The 25,120-nt window shown below is 44.6% G+C and overlaps 1 protein-coding gene across 1 annotated transcript in view; it reads right to left on the reverse strand.

Annotated features, from left to right (window-relative positions):
• LOC126336828 (ionotropic receptor 75a-like) overlaps nucleotides 1–25,120 on the reverse strand; it is a 120,282-nt gene that overhangs the window by 52,126 nt on the left and 43,036 nt on the right. Inside the window, exons 5-6 of the mRNA XM_050000929.1 lie at nucleotides 18,576–18,749; nucleotides 10,142–10,359 (exon numbers count right to left, since the gene is read on the reverse strand). Coding sequence (XP_049856886.1) covers nucleotides 10,142–10,359; nucleotides 18,576–18,749 — 392 coding nt within the window. The remainder of the gene's footprint in view (nucleotides 1–10,141; nucleotides 10,360–18,575; nucleotides 18,750–25,120) is intronic.

The raw sequence follows: 25,120 nt of genomic DNA on the forward strand, positions 1-25,120 counted from the left end.
CCTTTGTGAAATTATGATTTCTGAGAACGCATGCTGTTACAGCGTGATGGCCTGTAAATGCCACATTAATGCAATAAATGTGCAAAATGAAGTCCGTCAACCTCAATGCATTTGGCAATACGTGTTACGACATTCCTCTCAACAGCGAGTAGTTCGCCTTCCGTAATGTTCACACATGCATTGACAATGCGCTGACACATGTTGTCAGGCGTTGTCTGTGGATCACGATAGCAAATATGTCCAGGATACCGAGCAGCATACATAGCACACGCCCGTTGTGCATTTTGATCACAATAGCCATACATGAACACGATATCGACCTTTTCCGCAATTGGTAAACGGTCCATTTTAACACGTGTAATGTATCACAAAACAAATACCGTCCGCACTGACGGAATGTTACGTGATACCACGTACTTATACGTTTGTGACTATTACAGCGCCATCTATCACTAAGCCCAAAAAGTGGTCCAAATAAAACATTTATATTTCTTTACCTACTACAAGAATATGTAATAAAAATGGGGGCTCCTATTTAAAAAAAGAAAACTCAGTTGATATGCGTGTGACCTATGGAAGCGCCATCTAGCGGGCCAACCATAGCGCCATCTGGTTTCTTCCTTCAAGCTAGACGAGTCTCATTCTTCGTAGTTTTTCGTTTGATGCTTATTTCGTGAAATATTTGGCCCGGTCACCATCAGTGGACCATCTTATATACATCATTGCTTTATGAAACGGCCGCTGTGGCGGCTGAATGGTTCTAGGTGCTTTAGTCTGGAACCGCGTTGCTGCTACGGTTGCAGGTTCGAATCCTGCCTCGGGCGTGGATGTGTGTGATGTCATTAGGTTAGTTAGGTTTAAGTAGTTTCTAGGGCACTGATGACCTCAGATGTTAAGTCCCAAAGTGCTTAGAGTCATTTGAATCATTTTTCTTTGTGAAACTTTAGGCAACGGCCTTGCCGCAGTGGATATATTGGTCCCCGTCAGATCACCGAAGTTAAGCGCTGTCGGGCGTGGCCGGCACTTGGATGGATGGCCATCCGGGCTGCCATGCGCTGTTGCCGTTTTTCGGGGTGCACTCAGCTTCGTGATGCCAATTGAGGAGCTACTCGACCGAATAGTAGCGGCTCCGTTCAAAGAAAACCATCGTAACGACCGGGAGAGCGGTGTGCTGATCACACGTCCGTCCTATCCGCTTCCTCAACTGAGGATGACACGGCCGTCGGATGGTTCCGATGGGCCACTTTTGGCCTGAAGAGAGAATGCTGCTGCTTTATGAAACCTTATGTTGTCAAATGTCATTTCTAAATGTTAAGTAAATTTTTAATTTTCATTACAGCTGACATCTGGAGGTTGGGCTGGTTTGGGGAAGGAGACCAGAGAGCGAGGTCATCGGTCTCATCGGATTAGGGAAGGACGGGGAAGGAAGTCGGCCGTGCCCTTTCAAAGGAACCATCCCGGCATTTGCCTGGAGCGATTTAGGGAAATCACGGAAAACCTTAAATCAGGATGGCCGGGCGCGAGATTGAACCGTGGTCTTCCCGAATACGAGTCCAGTGTCTAACCACTGCGCCACCTCGCTCGGTGCTGACATCTGGACAGAACTTACTGACAGTGACTAAATGCTATGTTAGTTAATGTTTCAGAGCATTTTGTGCGGAAGCAAATACATTGGATAGCTGTGTGTTGGGAAAGAAATTTTCACTATCAGCCTTTCGGTGACAAGATGAGGAGAGTTGGTGGTATCAAGTTCCTGATCACCAGACATTGAGGCAATGTACTAGATCGAATTCCAAACTTCTTCACAGTGTTTCATGAATGAGGATGTGTATCATTGTTAACGGTGATCCATCTATCAAAGAAAGAGGAAAAGAAGATTGGATTTAACGTTATGTTGACATCGAGGTCATTAGAGACGAAGTAAAATCTCGAATGGAGTCAAGAATGGGAAAGTAAATTGGCTATGCATTTTCAAAGGAACCATTCCAGCATTTACCTGGAGTGATTTAGGGAAATCACGGAAAAAGTAACCTGTATGGGAGGATGCAAATTTGAACCAACGTCCTCGTATATGTGAGTTCAGAGTGCTATACAGGCCATGGGGAAAGGGTTTGGTGTGGAGAGCAAGAAATCGCTTTCTGATTAGGTGGCTGAACTTAGCCTTGTGATCTCCAAGCCAATAACTGGCCTGTGTGGCCGAGCGGTTCTAGGTGCTTCAGTCTAGAGCCGCGCGACCGCTACGGTCGCAGGTTCGAATCCTGCCTCGGGCATGTATGTGTGTGATGTCCTTAGGTTAGTTAGGTTTAAGTAGTTCTAAGGTCTAGGGGACTGATGACCTCAGATGTTGAGCCCCATAGTGCTCACAGCCATTTGAACCATCCAAGCCAACGATGCCACACGACACTCTTTTACCCCAGTAGAAATTGAATAGGAAGTGATTAGTAGGGTTCCATACGTCTATCTGTCTCACTTTAGAACAGATGGGAGGCGTATTTGAGAATACATGAAAATTTTATGCTCCATTGTAATTCATATGTTGAAATTGATGGCCATCTTTAGTTATTACTACAAAGTTAAGTTCAGTAAACATCTAAATATTCGTTTTTGATGATTAATTTGAAGTTTAGGTTTGTGCCATCTATATAATTTTCAACCACAATGTTTGTTACACCTTGTGTATCTCATCTATAGAAGGCCCCATATTTATAAATGCCTACCAATGGTTTTATCTTATCTGCTGCAGCCGAAACTCAAGGGGTTTGTTTTCTTAATGGTAGCACCTTTTGCAGAAGGAGCAACTGCAATATGACAGATTGTGTGCAGCACGCCTCTCATCACGTTAGGCGTTTGAATTAATGCTCCAGAGACGAAGCTGGTTTCTACACACTCAAATAAACGCTTCCAGTTTTTCGCTACTGATTTGCTTCACATCATTCAATGAGACGCTACTACGATGACTGACTCCAATGTGACATCTGTTATATACAGGCTGTAAAGGTATAAGTGGAGATGTTGCTATTGGTGACTGAGGTTGGTGCAATGAACATAACACAAATATTTATGGCAAGAGCAAGCCATTAATGCTTCTTTTCCCCTTGACAGCAGATAAGGTGTTGAAGTGCTGACACATGAACGGTTAGTCTATACTGTGGACATAGTCGATTTCATGGTGACCATGTAGAAAACATTGGGTAGTAAATGTGATGTGTTTGCAGGACAATTGTACAATGCAAAGAAAAAACAACCAGTACACTGACGTGTGTCCAGATTAATGTACCACATGTAAAAGTATCTGCATTTGTACCTGTTATACTCAGTATACAAAGCAGAGTGTACATGTGTTATCCAGGATCTCCTTCAAAACTCCTGGATTGAGTTCTGTCAAATTTGGTACAGAAACAGCAGGCCTAATAACTATCAGCACTGAGGGGTTTATAACCTTCTATCTCCAACAGGAGCAGAGATTCAGGGAAAGTTTTTTTTTCGCAGAACCTGGATTATAGGTGCCCTGCATGATAAGTATGTTTTGTGGGAACAGTAACAGCCTGCCAATTCAACCTGTTTTGTAGAACAGCCTACATGCCAGAGGCGAGTAATGTGTTTTTCTCTTTTTGGGCCCCAATATGTAGGTTGCCCTTCATGACAGGTGAGTTGTGTTGGAATAGTATCATCCTGCTTTATCGACCTACTTGACATGGTGGACCGTACAACAGGTTCAAATAAATGATTTTCAAGCTGCTGGTGTATATCCTGGCCATCATGACAGCCGTATTGTGTGAGTAATATTGACCTGCTGTATTGAACTGTACTGCAAGGGCATCACATACCGATGAGAATGACTGTGGACAGATGGAGATAGTTAGAGGAGGGCATAGTGGAGCGAGTGGGAGGAGGACAAAGGTGAGGTGGGGAAGATGGATGATGCACATGGATGTTGTAAAGGTGTGATAGGTAGGTGGGATAGGATAACGGAGAGTGAGATTGGAAAGAGGGAGAGGGAGGAAGATATGGTCGGAGAGAGGGACAGCAGGAGATGAAGACACAGAGGTGCAAGGGGGAGGAGATAGTCAGAAGAGGGAAGAGGAGGTGGACAGACAGAGGAAGAGGTGGACACAATGGGGGAAGGAGGAGGTGTGTGCGTACATGGGTGAAGCTATGGGGAAACGGCTAGTTTACTTATAAAAGCCTACAAATATCAACACACTAAAGCATATGCTTCTTTGTATGCTTGCACAAGTTTAGCGTAGCTGTAAATCGATCAAGACTCAGACAGCTTGTACAGTTGGAATGTCGTACCAGACTGCCTTAGTCCGCAGCTCGTGGTCGTACGCTGGCGTTCTCGCTTCCCAGGCCCGGGTTCCCGGATTCGATTCCAGGCGGGGTCAGCGATTTTCTCTGCCTCGTGATGACTGGCTGCTGTGTGATGTCCTTAGGTTAGTTAGGTTTAAATAGTTCTAAGTTCTAGGGGACTGATGACCATAGATGTTAAGTCCCATTGTGCTCAGAGCCATTTGAACCAGACTGCCTTACAGATGCAGAAGTATACTTGCACGGTTGATATTTTGAAAAATTTTAATGTATTTTTAAGAGAGAGTACACGGCATGATTACAGGTGCTTGGCACACTCGACTATGACGATTGCAATTTTCCAAGACTCGTTTGGAAAGTCGACGTGCTGGCAGTCCTCATGTACATTCTTGTCGCCAAACGCGGTTGTCTCGGCTGCTGTGTCAAGAGAAGCTGTAAAACGGTCTCTATGCTGGCAGTCATGGTCCTTCAGATGTCATTGCACTGCCGGTGTCGATACATTTGGTGCTGCAGGTATGTCTATTTCTTGGCCCCATGGTTGTAATATGCTGCACGGATGAGAAAACAAGTGTCAATTCTCTAAGGAGCTCGTCACGTAGGGTCGATGAGATCCTGCACGCCACTGATGAACGATGGAGGATTAGGATTTAACTTTCCGATATCAAGGTAATTGGAGATTGAGCACGAACTTGGAATGAATCAATGATAAGGAAATCGGCATGTCCTTTAAAAGGAACCATCCTGGCGTATATGTGGAGCAGTTTAGAGAAATCATGTTAAATTCAAATCAGGATCGTAGGATATAGAACTGAACCATTATCCACCCAAACGCGACTCCAATGTGCTGACCACTGCACTATCTCGCTCGATGCATGCGGGTGAATTTGGCTCTTCTTACACCATCAATTCCATATTTGCTTTCCAGTCGTGGGATCCCGGTTAGCTCGTGCACAGTAATAATTTTAATCTTCTTCTTGGTCCCTGGCCTGTATCGCGTATCTTCAAAGGGCAGATCAAATGGTTCAGATGGCTCTGAGCACCATGGGACTTAACATCGATGGTCATTAGTCCCCTAGAACTTAGAACTACTTAAACCTAACTAATCTAAGGGCATCACACAACACCCAGCCATCACGAGGCAGAGAAAATCCCTGACCCCGCCGGGAATCGAGCCCGGGAACCCGGGCGTGGGAAGCGAGAACGCTACCGCACGACCACGAGATGCGGGCTAAGGGTCGATCATTTAATTTTTATATTTGACAATGTTAGTGGCAGGGGGTGGCCGGACCCCCTTCCTATCGCCATGCTTTCTCCCTCTTGATGGAATTTCTGTATACCGTTTGTCAATGTTTAGTGTTATCCGATGTGAAAGAGTGCGAACGTTTTGCAAACGTGCAACTGGCGTAGTACATGGGAACCAGCCCAGTAGTCACCTAGCTGAATGTGGGAATCTAAACGCAGGCTCTCTGGTACACCAGTCCTTGTCGATAATGCGCAACTGGGTCTGGCGCACCTCCCTGAATACCAGAAATGACATTCAGACGTGTACAGCTATCCAAGCTGCTCATTCACATTCACACCAATTTTGGGCAACAATAAACTGCAGTCTTGATAGGTCATGATTCTGCTGCACCACGTGCATGTAGACACTTCTCCTTTTTACACAAGGCATAACACGGTTGAAACGTGTCAGATTAGTGTCAGGATGATACGTTTCATATGTTATTGGTATTACACCGTCTTACAAAAATCCCTATGATGACTGTTGAGCAACTGATACTAAAATGTAGACTTTCACGGCCGAAAATGTCATGTCCATTATAATTATCCTGGCTGTTATGCCGTGGTCGGTTGATAAATTCTGTGTCAGTTCCCAACGTTTCGTCCCCGTCTGCGGGGGAACATCTTCAAGGGGGTTTGTAGCTCGATGAAAGGTCCAACACACCCAATGGCTCGCTACTGACTGATTGAGTAGCGAGCCAGTGGCTGTGTTGGATCTTCCATTTAGCTACAGACCCCCTTGAAGATGTCCCCCGCAGACGGGGACGAAACGTTGGGAATTGACACAGAATTCATCAACAGACCACGGCATAACAGCCCGAATAATTATAATGGACATGTTGAGCAACTCACTGACGGGATGAACTTGTGGGGTACCAACAGTGTCACCTCAACGACCGTTCAGCGAACATTGCTGCTTACCGGCCTGCATAGCAGGCGCCTGGTTCATGCATCCGTGTTCACTGCCGTTGACTGGCGACGAGGGTTGGAATCTGCACGCCAGTACCGCAACTGGAGGTCCGCTGAGAGGCGGCAGGTGGCCTTTTCAGATGGATCACGTTTTGTGCTCTATAGGACAGATGGCGATTGTCGCGCACGGCGTGAAACCTCCAAAAACATACATGCTGCAACATGGTAGGGTCCAAGGCGGAGGGCATTCCAGTGTGATCTCGTCATTTGGAAAGCACAATCGATTAACAGTGAGCCGTGGTAAAATTTGCTGTTTTGAAGAGCCCGCCGCAGCGCATAGTGTAAAGCAGTCGCCTTCCGTTTCTGTCGGTGGCGCCGCTGTGGCAATCGCAGCTTTGGTGTCTCCCTCTGCTGGGAAAGGGGAAAAGTTTCCTGTTCACGTGCATTTAAGGGGCGCTAAGTGCTCGGCAGTGAGGCAGTCTCGGCGAGTCTGGTCAGTTGGTCAGCCGGATCGGTGTGGGGCAGTCAGTGTCTGTATGTCGTCCGGAGCGCTAGTATGTGTTAGGCCGCCAGTCTGCTCGAGTTTGTTCAGGCAATGGCCATTGGCGGTTGGATCGATCGGTTGGTCGGTCGCGCACTGGGACACATGATGACTTGTCCGCCTTGAGCGTCGGCGCATGTCAGGTTGCCATGTGAGTCCACTGGGCCGCGCCGTATAGCGAGGGGTAGTGGCTTCGCGGCCGATACGAGAGCAACAGGAGTCAACACACGACATCGGCTAGCCGCTGCGAGCTGCGACGCCGTGAGACGGGAGATCGGCGCGCCTTCCTGTGTCCGTTGAAGCGGCTGGCAGCGGACGGTTTGGGAGAGGGTTTTGGGGGTGCTGCGCCAGGTCTTCGCCAGACATCGCAGTTATTAGAAGTCACGTGATTCGTGATATGTTGTTTAATTTACTTGTTAAATTCTTCTTGTTTTCTTAGTCAGTCTCTCGTCCCCAGCTTGCTCGTCTGTCCCTCGTCCGCATTTGTTAGGCAGTTAGTGTCTCTCTGTCTGTCTGTCTGTCGGTCTGCCGTACGTTAATAGCTGCCTCTGTCACGTTTGTCGGATTCGGCGTTAACGAATTTATTGCTTAAGGTGTAAAGGCCGAATTCCTGAAATGTGTTTTTATCTTGCCTATCATCTTGAGAGGCGGTATATTTGTAATGTAGAACATGTTTGTACATTTTATGTGAGACTGGATTTCATGGGTTTTTAATTAAAAGGGTCATTTTAGTATATACTGTTGCCACTCTTCCACCTTTAGAGTTTTCTTTTAAAACAAGTTACACTTTCGGTGGGCAAGTACATTTTAATGTGAGTGTTTTGAACCATTGCCATCCCTCCTACGGGTGCATAGTTTATGTTTTTTGTGAGTTGTTAAAATTTTTAGTTTAAAGTAATCTGGTCTGTTGCAGATTTGTACCATTGTAGTCTTTCGGAGGTGGTTGTGAGCGGTCGTGACTACGGCCGTGTTAAAAGGTAGCGGCAAGGTCCTCAGCCCGAAGGCTACTGTCATAACATTTTTTTTTATTTCTGCCTCTGAATAATTGTAACTTGATATTTAGAGGGTGCTTTCTGATTGTAATTTTAAATCTTTTTTTTCAAAGAGAGGGTTTTAGGAACAAAATGTCCATTTGTTGAAATTTAATATGTTTCCATCAGTTACTCCCTGGCAAGTACTTCCACGCTCACCTAGTGTGATTAAATGTGTTAATGTTCTTGATGAATCACTGGTAAATAAAGAAAATTTCTTAAGAAAAAGTTTTGTAAGGAAATTCACGGTTCAAACAGAAGCTTGCATCTGTCCTTGGGAACCATGTCCACCCAAACGTGCAGTTTGTTTTTTTTTCGGCATCTACCAGCTGGACGATGCAACTTGTCACATGGCTCGCAGTTGCGTGCGTGATTCGGAGAGCATCAGAATGAGTTCATCGTACTCTCCTGGCCACCAAACTCTCGTGTTTAAACTCGATCGAGAATCTGTGGGACGATCTCGAACGTGGTGTATATGTAATGGATCCTCAACCCAGAAACCTAGCGGGCTGGCCACGGTACATCGCACGACGGTGTATGCTGCAAAATGTGCTTATTGAGGCTTTTTGTACGTTTTACACTACTGGCTATTAAAATTGCTACACCAAGAAGAAATGCAGATGATAAACGAGTATTCATTGAACAAATATATTATACTAGAACTGACATGTGATTACATTTTCACGCAATTTGAGTGCATAGATCCTGAGAAGTCAGCAGCCAGAACAACCACCTCTGGCCGTAATAGTGGCCTTGATACGCCAGAGCATTGAGTCAAACAGTGCTTGGATGGCGTGTACAGGTACAGCTGCACATGCAGCTTCGACATGATACCACAGTTCATCAAGAGTAGTTACTGGCGTCAATGACGTGGCAGTTGCTCGGCCACCATTGACCAGACGTTTTCAATTGGCGAGATGAGGGGGAAGAGGAGATTAGTGTTTAACGTACCATCGAGAACGAGGTCATTAGAGACGGAGCGCAAGCTCGGGTGAGGGAAGGATGGGGAAGGAAGTCGGCCGTGCCCTTTCAAAGGAACCATCCCGGCATTTACCTGAAGCGATTTAGGGAAATGACGGAAAACCCGGTGAGAGATATGGAGAAAGTGCTGCCCAGGGTAACTGTCGAACATTTTACGTACCCAGAAAGACCCGTACAGGACCTGCAACATGCGGTCGTGCATTATCCTGCTGAAATGTAGGGTTTCGCAGTGGTCGAATGAAGGTTAGAGCCACGGGTCGTAACACATCTCAAATGTAAGGTCCACTGTTCAAATTGCTGTCAATGCGAACAAGAGGCGACCAAGACGTGTAACCAATGGCACCCCATACCACCGCGCCAGGTGATACGCCAGTATAGCGATGACGAATACACGCTTCCAATGTGCGTTCACCGCAATGTCGGTAAACACGGATGCGACCATCATGATGCTGTAAACAGAACTTGGAGTCATCCGAAAAAATGACGTTTTGCCGTTCGTGCACCCAGGTTCGTTGTTGAGTACACCATCGCAGGCGCTCCTGTCTGTGATGTAGTGTCAAGGATAACCGCAGCCATGGTCTCCGAGCTGATAGTCCATGCTGTTGCAAACGTCGTCGAACTGTTCGTGCAGATGGTTGTTTTCTTGCAAACGTCCCCATCTGTTGACTCAGGGGTCGAGATGGGGCTGCACGATTCATTACTGCCATTAGGATAAGATGCCTGTCATCTCGACTGTTAGTGATACGAGGCCGTTGGGATCCAGCACGGTGTTTCGTATTACCCTCCTGAACCCACCGATTCCACGTTCTGCTAACAGGCACTGGATCTCGAGCAACGGGAGCAGCAATGTCGCGATACGGTAAACCGCAATCGCGATAGGCTGCAATCCGACTATTATCAAAGTCGGAAACGTGATGGATCTTCTTCCTGTCGGTTAAAATTTCGCGACTGCAGCACGTCATCTTCGTGGTGTAGCAATTTTAATGGCCAGTAGTGTACATTAATGTGACAGTGTAATATGAGAAGGTAGAAAGAGCGAATCCAAAAGTAGCAGTGAGTCCACAGTATTAGGCTGAGGAGAGTAGCGCACCTTGCTGGCTGATGGCGGAGCAGAGCAGGAGCAGCGCCGAGCTCCAGCTGCCTTCGTGTCCGCCCTCGCAGCAGCGCACGGCTCGGTAGGCGAGCCACGCGGTGGCCAGCACCAGCGAGTACACCACACTGCTGGCAACCCATAGAGGGGGCTCGAACGGCCGGAAAAGTGTCGCGTACACGCCCACCGCCTTTGGGTGCCGGAACGCGATCTTGGTGCTGCAAGAAAAATCATTGTATTATCTACCTCTCACCCGTAATTTACACTACCTTTTGTTGCTACTGTGGTCTTTAGTCAGAGCAATCGCCCGCAGTGATGAACCATAGACCTCGCTTAGATGCCTCAATGACACTGATAGCCGTACCATATGTGCAACCACAATGGGGGCATAACTGTGAGAGGCCAGTAAAACAAGTGTTTCCTAAAGAGGGGTAGTTGCTTTTTCAATAGTTGGTGCTGGTGGTGGTTAGTGTTTAACGTCCCGTCGACAACGAGGTCATTAGAGACGGTTCAATAGTTGCATGGGCAGCAGTCAGGATGGCATACTAATATGGCCTTACTGTGGTGTGCGTACTATAAGACCTTCAGTACACACACCATCAGATTATTTGACTTGTCGCTCTAACGAAGTAGGCGAGTGTGAGCAATATGTCTTGTGGTCTTATCGTGACGTGTTTATCTTCTGGTGTTAGGACAGAAGATAGAAATGCCACTTGCACGCTTAGAGTAGCAGATATTGGTGACCAACTTTCAACAGAACTTGATTAATTTTTGCACACGTTTATTAAAATAATAACAAGCATAAAAATTACTTACCTTGGTTCTGGATGCTATTTACAATTGACAATCTGAAGTTCCTTTGGTATTGGTACATTAATCTTACTCTCACATATATCTCTGATACTTGACAAAAGTGTCTATACATTTATGTTCATGGCTATGTACAGGAATAGGGTAATCTTATTTGGCGCAGACTGAAACTTGACCATAGACTGGTACAGACAAATGTAGAACTCGTACAGACTGTTGCAGACAAATGCAGACCGTTACAGACTGGCGCAGACAAATGCAGACTGACTAATCGGAGATCTGTACACTCGTTATAATACTTCGCGCGTTCATGTATCTCTACGCGAGTGTGATCGGCGAGGAGAAAAGGTTCTACGTTAGCAGCAATCTCATTGGCTGCGTTACATATTAATACGCGGATCGGCGGAAGCAGAATTTGGTCCGTCTCTGTGGCAGCGCCATCTCGTAGTGCAGAGACAGACGAGCGCTGCGCCTGCACTGTTGTGCTTAGCGGGGAGCGCTCTAGTGGGAAAGTTGTGTACGCGCTGACTACGTGGAACTATGTACACAACACTTACAACGTTAACCAATAAGATTTTGCGGTGCTGCAACTGAGAACTACTAATAGCAAGGGAAAACTGCAGCTGTTATTTTTCCCGAGCGCACACAGATCTACTGTACAGTTAAATGACAGCAGTCTCCTCTTGGGTAAAATATTCCGGAAGTAAAATAGTCTCCCTTCAGATCCGATCTCCGGCAGGGACTACTCAAGAGATTATCGTCATCAGCAACAACAAAACTACCTTTTTATGGGTGGTAACTCGGAATGTGAGATACTTTAACCTGGTACGTAAATTAGAGAATTTAAAAAGGGAAAGGGATAGAATGAAGTTAGATATGAATGGAAGAACACGACTTGTGATCAGTTTAAGTACAGTTCTGTAAATAGAAAATGAATTAGGGCTAATGCGTAAGAAATTGTAATAATGAATACGAAAATAGGAACTTTGGCAAGCTACTATGAAGAGGACAGTGATCACATTATCGTTGCGAAGACTTAAGGCAGGTTAGAGATTTAAAAAGAGAAATGGATAGATTCAAATTAGATGTAGTGAGAATTCATGAAGTGGAATGACAGGAAGGAAAGGACTTCTGGTCAGATAAGTACAGTAAGTAGTAAATAGAAAATCAAATAGGTGTAAAGTAGAAGTAAGTCTAATAATGAATAAGAAAATAGGAATTTCTGCAAGCTACTATGAAGAGCATAGTGAAAGATATTATCGTAGCAAAGACAAACACAAAGCACACAACCACCACAGTAGTACAAGTTTATTTGCCGACTAGGAAATGTGTGATGGCATCAAACAAATTTTTCAGCTACTTAAGGGCGACAAAAATTTAATTATGATGGGTGATTCGAATAGTGACAGTGTAGGAGATCATGGACTGGGGAAAGTAATGAAAGAGGAACGCACATGGCATAATTTTGCGCTGATTTAATCATTGTTAACGCTTGGTTTCAGAATCAGGTAAGGATGAATACTCGCTTTGCAGTGGAATGTGTACTGTTTTGAAACTTCCTAGCATATCAAAACTGTGTGCGAGACCGGACTCGAACCTGGGACATCTGTCATTTCCTGGCAAGTGTTCACCTACTGCCCTATCCAAGCACGACTCATACAACTTTACTTTTGCTAGTACCTCATTTCCCATCTTTCAAACTTCTTCAAAGTTCACCTGCAGACCCTGTAGGACTAGTACCTCAGCTTTATCTTTGACAAGGATTAACTGTCCTGAGAACACCCTCTTGCCGAGTTGATTAAGTTGGCAAGATTCAACGGGACCAGGAGCATCTTTGAAGATGTTCAACGGAACTCAGGACGAAACACTGTGAACAAAAAAAGTTTCATAGACCACGACCATACAAAGCGGAAGATGCAAAAGAAACTAATTCTTCTGTTTACCGTATTTCAAAAGCTTCTATCCCACTCTTGTCTGTACGGCTTGACGTCCACGTCTCACTTGTTTAACGTTACGCTCCAGACAAGTATTTCTGTGATTTAAATTTATATTCGATGACAATATCTTTTTGATCTGCTTTTACTACAACGAGCAGCGCTGTAGCTCCTAGACAGGGTGCCTGATTAACGACCATTGGTGTGATACATCGACCAGCCGGAGTGTGCTGTTTTTGTCTTTTAGACAAATGCATGACTGGTTCTTTACCTCCACCTCAGGTAAAATGCAGTGACAGATAAAGGCTTACAAGTTTCCCAAACACATGGCGCACACTGTTTCGCTCACTTAAGTCAACTAACAACAATGGCGATGGTTAAAATAAAATAAATGTTCTTAATTATGTAAAGAGTGTATCCCATTCGAGATGATAACTGCTAGGAAATGTAATTGATGAAAGGAGGAAATATAAAAATGCAGTAAATGAAGCAGGCAAAAAAGAATACAAACGCAAGGATGTAGAGACGTATATCTCTAGGGGTAAGATAGATACTGCCCACAGGAAAATTAGAGACCTTTGGAGAAAAGAGAACCACTTGCATGAATATCAAGAGCTCAGATGGAAACCCAGTTCTAAGCAAAGAAGGGAAAGAAGACAGATGGAAGGAGTATATAGAGGGTCTATACTAGGGCGATGTACTTGAGGACAATATAATGGAAATGAAAGAGGATGTAGATGAGGATGAAATGGGAGATATGACACTGTGTGAAGAGTTTGACAGAGCATTGAAAGATCTAAGTCGACAACATTCCATTAGAACTACTGACAGCCTTGGGAGAGCCAGCCCTGAGAAAACTCTACCATCTGGTGAGCAAGATGTATGAGACAGGCGAAATTCCCTCAGACTTCAAGAAGAATATAATAATTCCAATCCCAAAGAAAGCAGGTGTTGACAGATGTGGAAATTACCGAACTATCAATTTAATAAGCCACGGCTGCAAAATACTAACACGAATTCTTTACAGACAAATGAAAAAACTGGAAGAAGCCGACCTCGGGGAAGATCAGTTTGAATTCCGCAGAAATGTTGGAAGACGTGAGGCAATACTGACCCTACGATTTATCTTAGAAGCTAGATTAAGGGGAAAGGCAAACCTACGTTTCTAGCATTTGTAGACTTAGAGAAAGCTTTTGACAATGTTGACTGGAATACTCTTTTTCAAATTATGAATGTGGTGGGGGTAAAATACAATTTGTGCAGAAACCAGATGGCAGTTATAAGAGTCGAGGGGCATGAAAGGGAAGCAGCGGTTGGGAAGGGAGTGAGACAGGGTTGTAGCCTCTCCCCAATGTTATTCAATCAATATATTGGGCAAGCAATAAAGGAAACAAAAGAAAAATTCGGAGTAGGAATTAAAATCCATGGAGAAGAAATTAAAACTTTGAGGTTCTGTCAGAGACAGCACAGGACCTGGAAGAACAGCTGATCGGAATGGACGGTATCTGGAAAGGAGGATATAAGACGAGCATCAACATAAGCAAAACGACGATAATGCAATGTAGTCGAATTAAATCGGGTGATGCTTAGTGTATTAGATTAGGAAATGAGACGCATAAAGTAGTAAATGAGTTTTGCTATTTGGGGAGCAAAATAACTGATGATGGTCGAAGAAGAGAGGATATAAAATGTAGACTGGCAATGGCAAGGAAAGCGTTTCTGAAGACGAGAAATTTGTTAACATCGAGTATAGATTTAAGTGTCAGGAAGTCATTTCTGAAAGTATTCGTATGGAGTGTAGCCATGTATGGAAGTGAAACGTGGACGATAAATAGTTTACACAAAAAGAGAATAGAAGCTTTCGAAATGTGGTGCTACAGAAGGATGCTGAAGATAAGGTGGGTAGGTCACATAACTAATGAGGAGGTATTGAATAGAATTGGAGAGAAGAGAAATTTGTGGCACAACTTGACTAGAAGAAGGGATCGATTGATGGGACATGTTCTGAGGCATCAAAAGATCACCAGTTTAATATTGGAGGGCAGCGCGGTGAGTAAAAATCGTAAAGGGATACCAAGAGATGAATACACTAAACAGATTCAGAAGGATGTAGGTTGCTGTAGGTACTGGGACATGAAGAAGCTTGCACAGGATAGGGTAGCATGGAGAGCTGCATCAAACCAGTCTCAGGACTGAAGACCACAACAACAACTGCTAGGAGACAGCGAGAGTTAACACAGTTCAAATTTATAGCTTTTCTTGTTATTGGGGACCTTTTCAGTTCCAAATAGGAAAGAGACTTCTAGTTTCAGTTTCGGCCCTGAAACCAAACTGAACTCCTGGCCGTCTTGGCTACAACAGTTCCTTTTTTTTCTGAGACCTTTCTGCTTCTGCCCAATTTCTAGATATTCTCTATAATCTGACTGAACCTTCTGGCAACCTTGACGACAACTTTAGGAAGTAACATTACCGTAATGTATAAAAATTAAGGCTCATCAGAAAGTGAGAAAATATGTAAATTTAGAAGACGCTCGAAGCATTTCAGTTTGTCACAGAGCTAAATCACAGAACATTTGGAATACAGCAGTGTCAACAAAGTGTAATTACAGGAGATAAAAACTATAGATACACAAATAAAACGGCAAGAACGTCTAAAGAACTAAGAATGTCCAAAAACTTTTTCCATAAAAACAGGCAACTCTCGTGACTCTCCAGGCAGTCAACATTATATGCTCGGTACATGGCCTTCGGGTCTGTGGCTGGATCACCTTGTATAAGTACCACAATATTTCTTCAGGCCAACTTCTCGACATCATCAGGTGGGGGCTTCTGGTTACTGTTTCCAAATAACAACTACTTACTGCCTGTCATTGAGCGACGTGTGATTAGTTCTATTAACCGCCGTTTTGACAATTGATGTCTACAAGACATGTCCCTATAGCGTACATAGCACGCCTAATTTGATGTGCATATATCATGTACATCTGATTATGAGGCTGGAGGCCTCGAAATTAGTAATGGTAAAACAAAATGAAGTCGACTTAGTTGCAGTACGGGACAAATTTTCTATCCTGTAATTATCAAAATGGCTCTGAGCACTGTGCGACTTAACTTCTGAGGTCATCAGTCGCCTAGAACTTAGAACTACTTAAACCTAACTAACCTAAGGACATCACACACATCCATGCCCGAGGCAGGATTCGAACCTGCGACCGTAGCGGATGCTCGGTTCCAGACTGTAGCGCCTGTAATTATCCATAAGATTGTACCCCATACAGCCACATTAACGATGGAAATCTCTAGTACTTTTAATTATTCTGTTTTACTCGTAAAGGATACGAAATAGCAAATATACAGGGTCATTATAATTAAGGTTAAACTTTCAAAACGCTGTACAAATAACATCACTGGTCAGAATGATGTAAAATTGCAATGGAATATTATTGGAGAAGGGGGAAACGTATGGCAGAAGAATAAAAATATTCTGAAAATTGATCAATAGATAGCACTGTACGTGTCAGAATACGTAAATGACAACACCTGTCATGGGCACTACCCATATAAGTTGGTATAAACACGTCAGGTACAGGGCTTTTCCTCCTTTCGCGTCTGTGACGTTCGCCAAGACTGTCTCAATACAGGCTCGCGGTCTGCTTGAAAAGTTGTATTACAAGAACGATGACTGGGCACATGTCGCGCTGCAGAAGTTCCGGACACTGAAGAGTTTGGAAAAAAAAAGGCGTTGGTCCGATGACTGCCGTGGGTTTGGAGAAAATGATTCGGAAATTCGAAAAGACGGGCTGTTTTGATGTGCAACCTGGTAGAGGGAGGAAACGAATTGATTCGACGTCAGTGGAAACAGTGGCCACAGCAATGCAGTAGGAGACGAGTAGTGGTGTGCAAACGTGTGGTGCACAGAGAATTGCCCTAACATTGAACATTCCTGTGAGTATGGTGCGTAAAATCCTACAAAACATACTTCTTTGCTATCCATTCAAAATTACCCTTCGGCACGAGTTGCTTCCTGTTGACATGCCGGCAAGAGAAACCTTTGCTTTAGAATTCCTCGCTCGCGTGGAAATGGACAATGATTGGCCGTGGAAGATTTTGTGGACAGACGAAGCCCACTTCCATCTGATAGGATGTGTCAATACATAGAATTGTCAAATATGGGCAACGGAAAATCCACACGCAAACGAACCAGTACCTGTTCATCCCGAAAAGATAACTGTGTGGTGCTGGTTTATCGCGTTCTCTATCATAAGGCCATATTTTTTCGAAAGGAAAAGGTGCTTTCGGTGCTGTCACCTGTACCGTCACTGGTAAGCGGTATGAGTGTCTTTTGCGCAACCACGTCATTCCAACTCTCCATCAGCGTGGATGGGGTCATTTTTATGCAAGATGGCGCACCTCCGCACATTTCAAATCCAGTTAAGACTGCTGAAGCTCCATTTCGGAAATGCTAGAATTATCAGCCGCCATTACCCTATAGCCTGGCCGTCCCGATCACCTGATCTTAATCCATGTGACTACTGGCTGTGGGGCTATCTGAAAGATGTTGTGTTCAGGCACACATTGCGCAACACACTCTGAACGTGACGCCGGAAACACTTCGATCAGTTGTGGAATATGCGTTTCTCGATTTCAATTTGTTGCAGAAAACGGTGGACAGCATATTGAACATGTTTTGCGCCAGTCACACGGAAATTAATTATCCGATTGATTTTGATTGACTCATGTTTTTTATGCGATTTCTGGCCTCAGTAAAATTAAAAACCGATGTGAGTGATGCCTTTTAAGCGATATTTGGCCTCAGGAAAATTAAAAATCGATTTTTCCCATCCGATGTGATATGAGCTTGGATGGGCTTGCGCAACCAACAGTATCACACCTGTACACCGATTAACACTGAGTAGTACAGTCTGTTTAATGTCAAACGTGCGCCTTAGGCACTGTTGTATTATTTATTTCTCATTAAAGTTTTTAAAGTTTAATTTAAGTTGTAATCACCCTGTATATATTGTCCATGAAATTTCGATCAAATTGTCAGATGTCTGTAAATGGCATGCATGATGTTTCGGCGCAGTATCTTCTGGCAATTTTTTGGTTCATATCGTAACAGCAATACGGAATCCATCAGTTCGCCTTAAATTGTATGAGAAGAGTTAGATGCCGGGAAAATTTTAAATTTCAACTGTGAAAGTTTGTTCGTAGCGTAAAAGTAAAAATGATTCACGTTTATTTAACACCTGACAACATTTTGAGAACATTAGAATTAAAGTTATGGTAATAAAATTTTTAAAACAGCAGTAGTGGAATTTTATCATTGATTCCATATCAGAGCGCCAGAGACACTGGAAAGGTAGTGAGAGTTGTTGTCATTTATTATTATTATTATTATTATTATTATTATTATTATCATTATCATTGTTCCGTATAGCCAACTGCTACACAGATGACGTGGTATGTCCCGCATATTATTATAATTATTCTTATCTTGCACTGCACGTGTGTCAGTCAGGTGATGGATTTGGCTGAGAATATCTTACGAATCATTATCCACTAGGGAAGAATAGTTCAATGGTACTACTAAATTATGTTTGGTATAGCTTTTTGCGAATGTAAAGCTGCAATTGGCAAGTTAGTGTCGCCAGCAGGTTGCGTTGCGGTGTACAGCGCTTTACACTCACGTCCAGAGAACGCCCGGCCCAGTGAAGTCGATGAAATTGAGCCGCTGGTGTGTGATCACTAGCGCTGTGACGCCGATATCGACGGTGCCGTTCGCCAGCAGGCCGACCACACCGTCCATTGTTTTGTTACCCAGCACAGCGAAGCCGAATGAAGATGTGGAGTACAGCACGATCCTGCAACAGGGTTCAAAACTGGTCTCATGAATTTTGTCAGTAGTCTCGGGGAAATTCGCACCTAATGTGTAGCAATATCAAAAGCAACAAGGAACTCAGAAAATAATTACACGTGAGAAAAGTATATAACTTACAATAATTTTGTGAATCATGTTTAAGATAAATATCACTTCGATGGCATCTCCTATTGGTGGTGCTTGTAGAAGCAGTTAATGGAAGTTGTGGGAAGTTTTGGTTGTTATCGCGAACCAGATATGGACAGCTTATTATCGTACTGCTCTCTGTTATTGATAAATGGTTTTATGGCGATATTATCTGGGAAGAAACCAGACAAACTCAAAACAGTGATCGGCCAGCCTAACCGACCACCAGCAAAAAGACAACTTTTGAACAGAGTGTATTTTTCCCAAGATGAGACTGGATGACTAGAGATGCGCTTGTGACCCCGTCCTGTTAAAAGCTATACTTTCAGTGAGGACTGAATTCTGTCACAATATAGAGCCCACATAAGGCATTATAGCGCATTTCTGGAGGAAGCGCCTAGTCAATACATCAAGATGGGGGGGGGGGGGGGGGGGGGGGGAATGAGGGGGAGAGCGGGAGAGAAGGTATGAAATCGATTATTTGTGAAATCTAAGGGGATTATCTTCTTCCTACAGAAAAATTACTTCGCGTAGAGTTTTATGCAAATAAAATACGCCCCATCTCTTAACAACACAGCAGTCGCACTGTGGACACTTCCCTGAAATCCCTGAGAAAAAGCATCAAGTCTTGCAGTGGCCTTGGTTTGTACGTCCGAACATCAGTTTGTAGCAATCCATCAAAAGGTCGTCAGATACGTTTTTCTGGCTTTGAAATAGGTACATATAATGAAAATAGTAAAGTCTGACACATTATCCAAGAGCATAACTGATATATCGATAAAAAGATGTACACTATTGGCCATTAAAAATGCTACACCAAGAAGAAATGCAGATGATAGACGGGTATTCATTGGACAAATATATTATACTAGAACTGACATGTAATTACATTTTTACGCAATTTGGGTGCATAGATCCTGAGAAATCAGTACCCGCAACAACCATCTCTGGTCGTAATAATGTCCTTGATACGACTGGGCATTGAGTCAAACAGAGATTGGATGGCTGCTCTTGCAGCTTCAACACGATACCACAGTTCATCAAGAGTAGTGACTGGCTTATTGTGACGAGCCAGTTGCTCGGCCACAATTGACCAGACGTTTTCAGCTGGTGAGAGACCTGGAGAATGTGCTGGCCAGGGCAGCAGTCGAACATTTTCTTTATCCAGAAACGCCCGTACAGGACCTGCAACATGCAGTCGTGCATTATACCGCTGAAAAGTAGGGTTTCGCAGTAATCGAATGACGGATAGAACCACGGGTTGCAACACATCTGAAATGTAACGTCCACTGTTCAAAGTGCCGACCTTTATCAAAGTCGGAAACGTGATGGTACGCATTTCTCCTCCTTACACGAGACATCACAACAACGTTTCACCAGGCAACGCCGGTCAACTGCTGTTTGTGTATGAGAAATCGGTTGGCTACTTTCCTCTTGTCAACACGTTGTAGGTGTCGCCACCGGCGCCAACCTTGTGTGAATGCTCTGAAAAGCTAATCATTTGCATATCACAGCATCTTCTTCCTGTCGGTTAAATTTCGCGTCTGTAGCACGTCATCTTCGTAGTGTAGCAATTTTAATGGTCATTAGTGTATAAGCTCTTTGTTGTACGTACTCTGCCTTAGCGATAGCTGCCTCGCAGCTTTGTTTCACGTATACATCTTTGTAATCGGTATAGCACTTATGCTCTTGGATAATGCATTAAAATTAACAACTTTTGTTACATGTACCTATTTCAACCTTCATTCAGAAACCTCACGGATAGCAACGTGTTTCACTTGATACCGTCATCATTTTCAGATGCGCCAGCGGTCTAGACAAAATATTGTTTAGCATCCCGTCGGCACTGAGACCGGAGCGGAACGTGAGCCCGGATTGGACGGGAAAGAAGCAGGCAACCGTTGGGGGGCGCTCTGTAGGAGCCACGCCGGCATTCATCTGGAGTGCTTCACGAAAACCGCAGGAAGCCTATATGTGGCTGTCACGTCTCTCAGTCTAACAGCGATTTCGCTAAATCGCTTAAGGTGAAAGGGCCGTCGATTTCCTCCCCCAAGTACGAGCTTGTGCTGTGTCTCTAATTACCTCGCCGTCGACGGGGCGTTAAACCATAATCTTCCTTCCCTCAGTCTAACATGCCTCCGTCAGCCACGTCCCTCGCGTTTCAGTGTGGCAATTGAAAAGCTTGAATGTCTAACACAGGTGTAATTAATTTTTTTCGTAAACATATTTGGTAATTGGTTTAGCGGTCTATATTTCTCGTACTTGACTTTTGTTTACTCTTAGTCATACTGCCTATTTTCTTGAATGAACGAGTTTTGGTAAGTTATTAAGTAGTTACTTCCCATACAAGTTAATAATTTAACCTGTAATCAGACTGCAAAGTACGCATGGAAGTATAATGTCTGTAGAAGTGGTGAAGTATTGTCTATTTGAAAATTCATTGTCAACACGTTGTGTGCGATTGGGAGCTGTGTGCGTGATACTCAACATAGCGGTAGACATGCGATGAAAAACGCAGATTAGTAGACCTACTGTTCACTGTCAGTCATTCTGAAACTTGACGTGGACATAATGGTGCAGTAGGCACATTGAGTGGCTCATTGGCGTGGGGCAGAAGTCCAGTCAGGGAGGCACAGGTGATATGCTGGCAGCTACGCAGTTGAGTAACAGATGGCGTGGACTACAGCTTCATTACCAGAACATTCGGGTAATGCGTTGATTGTGTACTGTTTCCAGGACACAAATTACTCTGAACTGTGACCTTCGGCATCCATTTCGTTTATGAAGACTCTGAATAATGTACGAACTATTATGAAAATGACGTCCCATACTTCTTGACAGAGAGTAGGGGAACGATGTGGGAGATCCGCACCGACGTACTAGGCAAGGTCCTAATGGAGGTGGTTTGGCGTTGCCTTCCTCCGATCGTAATGTGGATGAATGATGATGACGAAAACGACACAACAACACTCAGTCATCTCGAGGTGGGTGAAAATCCCTGACCCCTCCAGGAATCGAACCCGGGCCCCCGTTCTCGGGGGAGCGAGAACGCTACAGCGAGACCACGAGCGGCAGACATCAACAACTAATTATTGAAAAGGTATAGCATATTTTCGTAAATTAATTAAGTGCAACACATAATTTATAATCTTAATAGGCAACTAAAGAAGCTGAAAAACATGATAGATTCAACTTTGTCCAAGAAGATAACTAAATTCATTGGTATAAGTAATAAAAACTCTCTAAAACATATTTGCTGCGTTTCACTGAGTAGCTTATTCAGATAGGGTATGGTATAGCAGCAATGCACAATTGCATCTAATCTTGTTTAGGCATGTTAATTAAGATAGTGGCGTGTGTGTGTGTGTGTGTGTGTGTGTGTGTGTGTGTGAGAGAGTGAGTGAGTGAGAGAGAGAGAGAGAGAGAGAGAAAGAGAGAGAGAGAGAGAGAGAGAGAGAGAGACAGAATGAGGGTTTGTGCAGTACTGTTTCAGTGCACGGCGTTGTGATCGGCTTTGCTCTTTATGTATAGTGTGTCAAACATCACAGCCTAAGGAAAAGGTTTTTTGTTGTTGACTGCTGTGCAAAAATTGAAGACGAAAGTAACTTTAGTATGATGTGTCACTGCCAAGTAACCTAGGTCAATGGCACTTGGAACATATATAGAAAGTAATGCTACTGGAAGAAATAGGCAACGAGACGAACAGAAATTACACTTTTACTCGAATACAATAATCACACTGATGTCACTGTGATTTATGATGGACCTCTGGACACTACAAAAGGAGCGACATGGTTCTAAATAGGGTGTGTGATCACCACATACGGAAATGTTTGCTGTGCAGCGCGTTCGTGTCCTGGATGTGAGGTCGGTAAGGACTTCTTGTGGTTGACAAGGACTGGATTTTCCCTGGTGCATGTGGACGTGGTGCAGTGTGTCTTTGCCGACGGGTAGACCAGTTCACTCCCCACTCGCTGAATATCCCCTCTTTCCTAGACCTCCTCCACCTGCTCACGCCTATTGTAATCCATAAAAAAGAAGTCAGGCACATGGGGAAGGAGTAGAGTGCCACAGCAACGTTGACTAGTGAGTGTACCGGTCTCAAACATCTGAAGGTCCTTACGCCATGCGACATTATGCCTTCCCACACCAAAACACCTGAACAACCAAAACAATCATATTCAACAGTGCTAGAGGTATTCTCAAGTGACGAGGGGCGAGAAAATACACCCAGGAACACTGTCGGATATGATCGTTTTGGTGGTATTAATGTTATGGTTTGCAGATTGTAATATCTGCGCCTATATTTTATTCTAAATAATATTCACGGCAGCACTGTATGTAGAAAGTATGAACTTTGAACCTATTCACGTAATACTAATAAAAAGGACTTCATCGTTAATAAAACAATAATTAGTTATTGTCAACGACATAATTTAATGTTTCGTAAAAAACTGTATCTCAGAAAATGCTCTTGTGAAAGATAATGAAAATCACAATCTTTTGTTACCTATGATTTTGTAGAAAAATCCTTCTTCTTGTTCGAACTGTTGTACTTATAGGATGTGATTGATGTCTCGTAACAGAGAGGTCGGTAAAAAACTTTACTACGCTGCTAACCGATATTTGAAAATCGAGTTTATGTGTTGCTGAAACGAATCTTCTTTGTTTGGAGTTTTATTTTATTGTAATTCTCGGCTTATAAAAATGTTAAGTTTTCTGCTCAGCTACCAAAGAGCGCAGCCGTTAGCGCTATTGATCTACAGCGCAGTGTATTGGTAAATGGCGAATATTAACGTGTCTTGTAACGTAGAGAAATACACTCCTGGAAATTGAAATAAGAACACCGAGAATTCATTGTCCCAGGAAGGGGAAAATTTATTGACACATTCCTGGGGTCAGATACATCACATGATCACACTGACAGAACCACAGGCACATAGACACAGGCAACAGAGCATGCACAATGTCGGCACTAGTACAGTGTATATCCACCTTTCGCAGCAATGCAGGCTGCTATTCTCCCATGGAGACGATCGTGGAGATGCTGGATGAAGTCCTGTGGAACGGTTTGCCATGCCATTTCCACCTGGCGCCTCAGTTGGACCAGCGTTCGTGCTGGACGTGCAGACCGCGTGAGACGACGCTTCATCCAGTCCCAAACATGCTCAGTGGGGGACAGATCCGGAGATCTTGCTGGCCAGGGTAGTTGACTTACACCTTCTAGAGCACGTTGGGTAGCACGGGATACATGCGGACGTGCATTGTCCTGTTGGAACAGCAAGTTCCCTTGCCGGTCTAGGAATGGTAGAACGATGGGTTCGATGACGGTTTGGATGTAGCGTACACTATTCAGTGTCCTCTCGACGATCACCAGAGGTGTACGGCCAGTGTAAGAGATCGCTCCCCACACCATGATGCCGGGTGTTGGCCCTGTGTGCCTCGGTCGTATGCAGTCCTGATTGTGGCGCTCACATGCACGGCGCCAAACACGCATACGACCATCATTGGCACCAAGACAGAAGCGACTCTCATCGCTGAAGACGACACGTCTCCATTCGTCCCTCCATTCATGCCTGTCGCGACACCACTGGAGGCGGGCTGCACGATGTTGGGGCGTGAGCGGAAGACGGCCTAACGGTGTGCGGGACCGTAGCCCAGCTTCATGGAGACGGTTGCGAATGGTCCTCGCCGATACCCCAGGAGCAACAGTGTACCTAATGTGCTGGGAAGTGGCGGTGCGGTCCCCTAAGGCACTGTGTAGGATCCTACGGTCTTGGCGTGCATCCGTGCGTCGCTGCGGTCCGGTCCCAGGTCGACGGGCACGTGCACCTTCCGCCGACCACTGGCGACAACATCGATGTACTGTGGAGACCTCACGCCCCACGTGTTGAGCAATTCGGCGGTACGTCCACCCGGCCTCCCGCATGCCCACTATACGCCCTCGCTCAAAGTCCGTCAACTGCACATACGGTTCACGTCCACGCTGTCGCGGCATGCTACCAGTGGTAAAGACTGCGATGGAGCTCCGTATACCACGGCAAACTGGCTGACACTGACGGCGGCGGTGCACAAATGCTGCGCAGCTAGCGCCATTCGACGGCCAACACCGCGGTTCCTGGTGTGTCCGCTGTGCCGTGCGTGTGATCATTGCTTGTACAGCCTTCTCGCAGTGTCCGGAGCAAGTATGGTGGGTCTGACACACCGGTGTCAATGTGTTCTTTTTTC

This window comes from Schistocerca gregaria, chromosome 1 (assembly GCF_023897955.1).
Source record: "Schistocerca gregaria isolate iqSchGreg1 chromosome 1, iqSchGreg1.2, whole genome shotgun sequence".
Taxonomy (NCBI): domain Eukaryota; kingdom Metazoa; phylum Arthropoda; class Insecta; order Orthoptera; family Acrididae; genus Schistocerca; species Schistocerca gregaria.